General features: G+C 39.3%; 1 protein-coding gene across 1 annotated transcript in view; it reads right to left on the bottom strand.

Moving 5' to 3' along the window:
- Window positions 1-512: 512 nt before the first annotated feature.
- LOC136874835 (neuronal acetylcholine receptor subunit non-alpha-2) overlaps window positions 513-10,655 on the bottom strand; it is a 120,518-nt gene continuing 110,375 nt past the window's right edge. The window contains exon 9 of the mRNA XM_067148515.2: window positions 513-1,477. Coding sequence (XP_067004616.2) covers window positions 1,313-1,477 — 165 coding nt within the window. The 3' untranslated portion in view covers window positions 513-1,312. The remainder of the gene's footprint in view (window positions 1,478-10,655) is intronic.

Genomic DNA, 10,655 nt, shown 5'->3' with positions numbered 1-10,655 from the left:
AAAGTCGTGAAACCTCTACTTAGTAATGTAGGGAAGTACCATACAGACAAAGTTTCCAGGTTTTCTTGTTCGTCGAAACCTCTTTCTCGAAAAGTGCTGAAGCTATAACTCTCTAGAGCACCACTTTATACGTAAAATTCTTTAATATTTATCTTACTTTCAGATTTTAAATTTTGCTGGTATGCTTATCTAGTTGTATTCACGCGGTAAATGGGTACGTTTGGTGCTGCCATCTAGCGGCAGATTGTTTGTAAGGCGTGTTACACGTTTGAGTATGGAATGAGCAGGCAGTTTAAGCAGCCATCGGATGCAGATCGAGCACGGATGCAGATCGAGCAGGCAGTGCCGTGCAATAACCAGTCTTTGAAATATATGTCTCTGTTATCTATTCTCGTCTAGCCAGATGCTCATATACCTTGCAGTCGGGGATTTCATATTCTATAAAAAAACTATAAATTGGGTATTGTTTTATTTCTGTTGATTTGTTACTTTATGGAAGATGTTGTTCTGAAACAGTTACTAATTAATGAATATCAAGGAAACTGTCCCCAAGTGGGTCTTGAGCACTTATTTCTCGGACTTCCATCATTGATTTCATCATGAGATCATGTTCCGTTAAGAAAGTTAAGAAAAGGTCTTCACAGAGAATTATTACGTAACTCCAGGTTTTATGTTAAACAAAGTACCTCCCTGTGGAGCTTTAAACAGAGTTCTAAAGATAGCAGATCATGATCGGTTGAAAGCGCTCCAAAGAGATAACTTGTTAATCTTGTAAATAATTGTAGTGAATTCTTTATCCCTCATTAATTATAGTATTATTAATTGTACAGAACAGATATCAGCGTGGACGAGGAGCTTTTTTCTACGTCCTTCAGTTACTGTTATATCAACGAATGTTATTTAGCTCCTGGAGAATATGATTAGTGTGTCGATAACATTGCCTCATCGTTTTAGGTCTTTTTATACCGCCTAAGTTGGCCATAACTTCTCGCTGTCTTGAATTAGCTTCTGATTGGATTTCAACAAATAATTATTTTCGATTAGATAAATAAGAATTATACGGCTTCATAAATTCGCAATATCTTTGATACAAATTAATCAGACTACTCTTTACTGTGCAGTAAAGATATCACTATTCAAGAAATCGAGAAGTTTACAAAGACATTTAAATTAGCAAATGCATTGCGACTTCAAGGCTGGCAGTAAAGGCTCATTTTAGGAATTAATGGTGTTCATCGCACTCGAACTGAGTCAGAGACTATTGCTTCGGCAGCATAGCGACGAAGAGTTCTTTAAAGTATTTGCGATATTTCTATGGCACAAATGCTAATAGCATAATGAACAATGTGACGGTGAACACGACGAGGCACACACGGTCTAGGAGAACAGCAGTAAAACCCCATAGATTGTTCTTAGGTTTGTCTGTTGTACTGTCCATCAACACTGCACCGTCATCGGCGGAGGCAGCAGCCGCACCCTGTAACAAATAATACATAGTATCAGTATCAGAAGACCAGGAGCGTTGCAATAGTGGAGATCGTAATGTTTGAATTCGGACTTGTATTTCATTCTGTGTACCGTACTTTCCTAGTTTTTATTGTCTGGTAGCATAAGATATTAAGGTACGGTGTTCATGCAGTGCAATTGTTAATGGCTCCTTCCGTATATCGGTACCCTCCAAGGCAGTCAAAGCTAATTAATTCTTAATAATTGTATACCTAGGTACATCTAGTTCAGTTAGTTGAACTATCATATCATTAAATTAATACATCATAATTTGTGGAAATAATACACTTTTTGTTCACCGAGCATTTTTGCAAATCTTGAAATTTAAGTAGACACAGCCACATATATTTCTTTTCTTATAATTATTTTCTTGTGATATTTGGGTTCTATTATACTCGTGAGTTCATAAAACCCAATATCGCGTATATATATACACATATATACACACTAGCGGAAATGGAAAGTATTACACCATGAAGTACCACTCCGATATTCATCAAACTTTGTTGAGATGTTCACCACATAGCACGTATTAAATGATTAAACTTTCAGCCCATTCGGAACCGTCCGTCGCCATCATCATAAGTACGAGCACGAATACACTCTTGTATTCTGTGTGGCATGGAAGCAAACAGCCCCCGAATGTCATCTTGAGGGATTTCTTACCATGCCTGAATCACATGCTGTGTCAGTTCATGTTGATTGCCGGCTGGAAGCTGGTATGACGTATACGTCTTCCCATCACATCCAGGAGATGCTCTATGGGTGACAAATCAGGGAACCGGGCAGATCAGTCAAGGATCCGTACATTCATCAAGGCGTTTCTGGCGTGGTCTGCAGTGTGGGCTCTTGCATTATTCTGCGGGAATATGCCATTTGGGGCCCTCGTCATGAAGGGTATGACATCAGGGTTTACGATTCTTTCCACATACTGGCGAGCATTTAGTCCCCCTTCAACAAGTACCAAATCCGCCCTGTTGTCATATCAAATTGCTCCCCACACCATAATTCCAAGAGTTGGAGGGGTATGCGCCTCGATAGTCGCTTCTTCCCGTGACCTATCACCAGGTCGTCTACGGACATACTCCTGTCAGCCTGACCTCCACAAACAGAAGCGATACTCATCGCTGAACACCACAGAGCTCCACTTGATATCCTAGTTGAATCTGGATCTATACCATTCAAGTCTCCGTTGTCTGTTGTTTGGTGTCAGGGGTAAACAACGCATGGCAACTCGAGATCTGAACCTAGCTTCCAGTAATCTGTTCCCGACTGTCCGTGGTGACACCCTACCTGTAACCTCTGCCCGGATTTCAGCTGTTGTCATCCGTCTGTTCGTCAGAGCCAGCCGACGAATCCTACGATCTTCTGGTCGTGTAGTCCTTCTGGAAGGATCCGTGCCTGCTCTTCGTGCCACACTGTTGTCCTGAGTGCATTTCGTCACTACTCGTTCTGCAATCATTGCATTACAGCCAACTGTCTGCGCAATCTGTCGGTATGATGCTCCCATATCCCTCATGCCAATGATTTGAGCTTTCACAAAGTCCGAAAGATGGCGATAAACTGCCCGTGCACGTCCTCTAGGCATGCTGTGTTGATATCTCTACTTTAAAAGAGACAGTAACGTTAGACACACCCAACAGCCATCACGTACACACATCAGCCGCCATCTTCAGGAATGGCGTTTTCCTGTACTAATAATTACTTCGTATGAGGATGAAATTTTATTCAACATATCTCACAGGCATGGAAATAGTGGGGTATCAGTTTGATGGCATTCGGTCAAGGTATTCACGGTGTAACACTTTCCATTTCCGCTAGTGTAGCCTATATATACATATACTAGCGCTTTGCCCGCGGCTTCACTCGCGTCGTAGTTGAGTTATGTCCCATTATATTATTTTATTTCCCATTTTCTTTTGAACTCCACCGAACCAACCTTATGCGTTCATCGACTTTCGTAAGAAATGTAAGACATGAACGTAAATGATGTGTTTTCCCGTCCCGTTTCCGAGTTCGCTGTTAAATGAAATTCTCCTGGAGAACACCCTGTAATAACAGTAGCTTCTATAATTTTTTTAACCCCGTCACACGTAATCTAGTGCCACAACAAAATGTGGTTTGAGGTTACGTAACAACATTACAGGTGTTCCTACTTTCAAACGAAGTTTTTGAGATGGGAATCCTGTAGGATTAAGAGTATTTAGGAATTCTACTGGATAATTGACAGCATCGTCCGTTTGTAATACCGTGTAGACCGATTTATACTCTATTTCTTCTGCATCAAAATGTGTAAGCAATGCTTCATTTATTGCATTAGCCATCTCATTAAAGTAAATATGCAAAAAACCAGTATCTTGATGAGCATTTGGCAATAGACTGCTATGGAATGCTAAATTTGACCTTGTACTTTGAAAGTTGGCATAAATCCAGGTTGGATGACTTGCTTAGCACCAAAAGATGTCATTTGAAAACAGCTGCTATATTTTCTAATTCGATAAAAAAATGACAATGATCTGGATGGGCACCCATTAGTAACTGTACAATGGTTCAGGTGGAGATTAGAGTGGTGACAGCTGAACCTTGCCAGAATCGCAAAACATGCTTGGTGTTTCATCTTTCCACTTGAGAGAATTGCAGAATTGGTATTTGGGGATCATTGTACCAGTGGTTATCAAGCTGTTATCTTCCTAATTAATTTCTGGATCATAAGACATCCCGAAATGAAACTAAATTTACATGGACGCAATCGTCTTCCTTCTCGGACCCCAGGGTGATGTTGCTCATATTGCGTTTGAATTATCCTGTGATATTCGCGATTATTTTGCTGGTGTGTAGCTGCAGCTGCTCTATGAAACTCGGAATTATTTTTCGGGTATGTCGGTGCCGCTGCTCTATGAACCTTGGGGTTATTCTTCTGATACGTGACTGCCGCCGCTCTATGAACCTTGAGATTATTCTGGTACGTGTCCGCTGCTGCTCTATGGACTTCGGGATTTTTCTTTTGGTATTTACTTGCAGCAATGGTATGTGCGGAAGTATTATTACGTAAAATGTGGCTGCTGCATTTTTAAATTGTATTTTCTCGTAGCATTTGAGTATCGAGTACGACGTTTTTCAAAAACTTTTGTAACAACGAATGAAGCACTTGTTTCTTCGCACAGACATTCATATACAGTACTTCAAAATGTCCGTTCGAGAGATTACCAGTAAATCGCAATCTTTTTGCGGTATTAACTTCATCATTATATGTCCAGTATAACTTTAGATCACGATAAACTTCAAAGCGGAATGGAAATATTTTGCCTGCTGCCGTCAACTCACATGTTCCACCATAAGTTGAATCTTCTGACACGAAAAGTCGGCACTCTTCTGAGGAGGAATGGTTATTACCAAGATGATTTTCGGACAAAATGGAGACAACTTACGAAACAATAGCTTCACGAACTTCTTTATGCCGTAACTGAGTAGAATATAAAATGTAAGAAAGAGATCTAGTCCGCCTCTGTGCTGTAGTGGTTAGTGTGATTAGCTGCCACCCCCGGAGGCCCGGGTTCGATTCCTGGCTCTACCACGAAATTTGAAATGTGGTACGAGGGCTGGAGCGGGGTCCACTCAGCCTCGGGAGGTCAAACGAGTAGAGGGGATTTCGATTCCCACCTCAGCCATCCTGGAAGTGGTTTGCCGTGGTTTCCCACTTCTCCTCCAGGCAAATGCCGGGATGGTACCTAACTTAAGGCCACGGCCGCTTCCTTCCCTCTTCCTTGTCTATCCTTTCCAGTCCTCCCATCCTCCACCAAGGCCCCTGTTCAGCATAGCAGGTGAGGCCGCCTGGGGGAGGTACTGGTCATCCTCCCCAGTTGTATCCCAGACCAAGAGTCTGAAGCTCCAGGACACTGCCCTTGAGGCGGTAGAGGTGGAATCCCTCGCTTCGTCAGAGGGAAAAGCCAACCCTGGAGGGTAAGCAGATTAAGAAAGAAAGAAAGAAAGAAAGAAAGAAAGAAAGAAAGAAAGAAAGAAAGAAAGAGGTCTAAATAAACTCGCACCGTCACCTACAATAGAAACAATGTTATGTGGCAACACTTCACCATTAATGTTTAGATAAGCTACTGCCATTATGCTGTATGAGTGAAGAAGACGTTATCGCGCTGCAATCTGTTATTTAGCTGTCTCTTTGAAATATCACACACCAGTACGTTGAATCTTCTGATATGAAATGTTGGTACTCTTCTGAGGAGGAAGAGTTATTAGCAAGGATGGCCAAGGTTCAAACCCTTATTGCTCAAGAGTTCTATCCACTCACTTCATTACTGGTCGACAATATTATGCAAGTTGCCTTCGTCAATATGAGTGACATATCTTCGAACTATAGACACTTTGCTAATGACGCATGCGCGCGCCGAACTGGTACTGCTTTTGTCTAGCCTGTTTTACCCGTTGCCTGCGTTATAATACAAGGCCTTGAAATGCACTCGTGGAAACGGGTTGCTTCCTAGTTCACCATTCAGCCGCTAGGATCGTGTTCTTGCCCCCTTGTATTCGCATGGGCGTATATGTCAATAAGTAAAGTATATCGTAAAAAAAAGAAATGAATGTTTTTGCGAGTATTGACAGTACTTTATTTATAGAGCGGTGCTGCATTGGCTTGGATATGTCATTGAAGTTTCAAAACTTTCCTTCTGAGGGACTTCTTATCAAGTTTCAAAACTTTCTCTCTTCTACTTGAGTGGCTCGAAGCAATGTTGTCTAACAGAGGTATCAGACATTTTCATTGTAGAAAAACAGTTGGTTTGTCGTGTTTACACTTTCCACACTTAATTTCACTGTTGAACATGTCTTTCGAAAAAATAAACGTACACCTTTTAGTAACTCTCTTCGGGACAAGTACTGCGTAGCGAAAGTGACAAATTCCGTCGTTCACTGCAGAAGTGCCACAGACGATTTTCGGTATCTGACGGCTCCTCAGTCTTGAAAACGAATAAGACACAATGTTGGACTTTGAGTAGCTGGAGAACAGATATGTTCTAAACAGCCTTTACAGCCTGTTTTTTCTTTTGCCACATGAACCATAATGTCATTGTATTCCGCTTGGCGTCTTAGGTAGCTGAAGAAGAGCTCGATGCCATAGCTCGTTAGGTTCCCGGCAGCCCTGAAGATGGTTTTCCGTGGTTTCCCATTTTCACACCAGTCAAATGCTGGGGCTGTACATTAATTAAGGCCACGGCCGCTTCCTTCCCATTCCTAGGCCTATCCTATCCCATCGTCGCCATAAGACCTATCTGTGTCGGTGCGACGTAAAACAAATAGCAAAAAAATGAAAAAATGCATAATGCAAATGTATACTTATGAGGTATTTTACGCAGGCCACAGTGGACTGGGTAGTCAAGATCTATGCCTGATACATTTCTCTCATGATTCTTTTTTACTTTCTCTGAATGCATTATTTTAAGTTTCTTAATATATGACAGGAAATCATTAATTAACCAACTGAGGAGTTCATCTTCAGTACTAAAAGGTGCTTTTTTTTGCTAGTGACTTTACATCGCACCAACACAGATAGGTATTATGGCGACGATGGGATAGGAAAGGCCTAGGAGTTGGAAAGAACCGGCCGTGGCCTCAATTAAGGTACAGCCCCAGCATTTGCCTGGTGTCAAAATGGGAAACCACGGAAAACCATCTTCAGGGCTGCCGACAGTGAGATTCGAACCCACTATCTCCCGAATGCAAGCTCACAGCCGCGCGCCCCTAACCGTACGACCAACTCGCCCGGTTAAAAGATGCTCGTTTGTTCTCGTTCCTGAATATGCCCCATGTGAGGTGTTGCAGACGTTATGCGCATTGAACAATTTAATAAAATGCTCCATAAAACAAATTTTAAACTGTATTTTATGTTCTCGGGACAAAACCACCTCCATACTGTACAAACCAGAGATTGTTTCAGGGGAAAATACAATATTTTTAGCTCTTGCTACATTCATTTTCGTGAAATTTGTTGGGCAAATTATTTTCCTCGTTGGTTTTCTAATTTAAGATTTCTGAGTTTGAAGATGCCTCTCAAATGATTGCCGGTCACGGTAGTATAGTCTAAAAAAAGTCCAGTGACAAATTTTGGGATCGCCCGATTCTTATGACGTAACTCGGATCAAAACTTAGGAACAGAGGCCTACTTCGATCAGCTTGAAGTCGTATCTCATGCGTAATACTTCCTCTGTATAATGTTTCGAACATTGAACATTCACTGGAAACTTGTGAAACGAAATTCCATTACCTTTAATTTCTCGTGAATAAACCATGACTGGAACTGCGAATGCTTAACATCAGACAAATACATAATACATTCACAACCAACTCAGTTAATGAACACGTTTAAAGGCGCGAGCCTGGAAGACAGGGGGCAAGATAGCGATCCTAGCGGCCCGGCATTGAACTTCAGTGTAACCACTTTCATAGCGTTTTACGGGCTCTATTTCCAGGCCTTGTATTATAACTAGGCAACGGTTTTACCAGTTGTACGAATGAAACAATTCATTTAAACTGTAAGTGGCTGCATAACTCACTAACAAAATATAAAACTGGCTATCAGCGCAGCGTAAAACGACTTCTCATGAATTCACTCACAAACATTCGTAGATGTAGGCCTATATACCGTTAATTGTATTCTTTAAGGATTTGGTTTATTACAGTCTTAAAATACACTGAAGCGGAGTGAATTGGCGCGTACACTTATATGTTGGAAAGTGCCGCGGCCGTTTTTAATTGGCAAAAGCCAAAGATTCATGCGCGCAAGGGAAGTATTTCATCTGGAAAATCTTGAAAATAAATATATTTCCGTTGACTTTTCAAGAAATGCAATATTTTTGCTGCACTATTTGGACGATTTGGAAGACTGAATGAATAGATATGTAAAATATTGTTAAAAAAACGGAGATATTGAACACAAATGTAAAACCACATATCACCCCTTTAAAATCGGATTTTTAAAAATTTCTTTTAAAATAGTAATTTATGATATATGAAAATAAATATCTGAATGAATATAAGTACAATATTTTTCACTGAAACGGAGAAATTCAACAAAAAGTAAAATCACATTTCACCCCTTTTCACTCCTTTAAAATAGGAATTTTAAAAAATCCTTTCTTAGTGCGCATCTAAGCTACGGTAGGAACATGTTCTCAAATTTTCATGCAATTATCTCCAGTAGGTTTTGCTGTGTGTTGATTATCAGTCAGTCAGTCAGTCAGTCAGTCAGTCAGTCAGTCAGTCAGTCAGTCAGGACATCTTGCTGTATATATATATATTGTACCCGCTCATTGCCTGAGTCCCAACCAGCATTTATCTCAGGGAGTGTTACGGTCCGAATCTATCGCAACTAATAAACAATAAAAAAATTACATTTTGAGATATAAGATCTCAAACTAAATGTAAGGGCGCCATCCAATCAGTACTACAGGGTTGAACGGGACACTCTAATCTTTAACCTTAAGGCTCATCATAAAACACACACATTATATATCTATTCAGATCAAAGGGAAATTATGAAGGCTCCATCCTAGGGATGGGGACGGATATTTAAACGGTCACCAAGGGTTTACTATTCTACAAGAACAAGAACCTGGAACTGTTTCCTTGCAAATGCTAAAGGAGCATTTTATTTAAGTAAACAAAATAATTTTTACACACAACCCAAAATCTGTTGACCTTCGATTTGCCGGTAATTTGGCAAATTATTCCTGAAAAATGATTACATAATATTTATCACTTTTGACCACCCTTCCATTTGGGTGGTGGAACCGTTGATATCTGAAGGTATCAGATTTACCTTCGTTAACACCATGACCATATTTGGTCATGGACAAATTACCTGTTGGCTAAGTGGGCACGATCACATGAACTATGTTATCGCCTCCACTTTGATTGAGATGAGACCAACCCGGGAAACTACAAACTCTCCCCTGGGTTCCTAACCAAGATATGCTAATCTTTAGTTGAAGAAAACGACAAAGAGACTCTAACCTAATGGTCCAGATGTAGGGATTTGCCTTCATTTTACAATATTAACTTAACTTATTATTCACAACAACTTGACATTATTACGTTAATTCGCCAGCTGACTTCCCTAGTATCATTCATCATCAACATCCGAAATAATAAAATAAAATAAAAAATAATAAAAACTATTATTATTATTATTATTATCAACATTATTATTAATAGTGGAAATCGTGATTATTGTAACCCGTAATCATCCTCGCTATAATACTTCAACTTCTCGCTCTTATTATTCTCATAAAAAAAGTAGCTTCCTTTTTTATTCTTCTTCTCCTTCTTCAAATATTCTCATTATTATTATTATTATTAGTTAAAAATCTCAAATTTTTCATTTCAACTTCCAACATCATTATTATGTCCAAAATATAAAAAAGTAAATTCTTCTTCTAAAAAAGTAGCTTCTTTTTTTATACTTCAAATATTATCATCATTAAAGTGGTTTGAAAATTTTTATTTTCTATTCAATTCCCACCATCAACCATCATTATTGTGTTCATAAATAAAAATCTTCTTCTTCTTCAAATATTTATTATTATTATTATTATTATTATTATTATTATTATTATTATTATTATTATTATTATTAAAAAAATAATTTCGCTTGTTACACGGTAGTCCACTCTTAATATGTTTAACGCATAACCCCTTTTACAATTCCGATTTATTTTGGCACAATCAATCCAGATATGATTTACTTGGAATATTATTATTATTATTATTATTATTAATATTATTAATATTCTTATTCTTTCTAGAATCTTTATTTATATTTCCCATCTTTATAATTTAGTCACATACGTTCTCTCCCAAACAGAAATCACCAAGATCCGAATTCACATCGGTCAGGACATAGTAGTGTTCGAACCCGCACCCTTATTTTCGTACTGTCGTTAATTCATGGAGACCATATGCTCCTAAGACAATTCTCAAATCCCATAACACCTCGCAGTTGGGCAAATACCTCCAATCTCTGCAAGTCTTAAATTATTCCTTCCTTTTCCATTTGGAAGTCCATTTATCCATCGGAACTCTTCAAAACTTTTTCACTAATTAAGCCTCGGTGTGTGGACTCTATTCTGCCACTCAATACACCG

This window comes from Anabrus simplex, chromosome 5, assembly GCF_040414725.1.
Source record: "Anabrus simplex isolate iqAnaSimp1 chromosome 5, ASM4041472v1, whole genome shotgun sequence".
In the NCBI taxonomy this organism is placed as follows: domain Eukaryota; kingdom Metazoa; phylum Arthropoda; class Insecta; order Orthoptera; family Tettigoniidae; genus Anabrus; species Anabrus simplex.
Note: the sequence above shows the minus strand (reverse complement) of the source record. Positions and strands in the feature narration are given on the sequence as shown.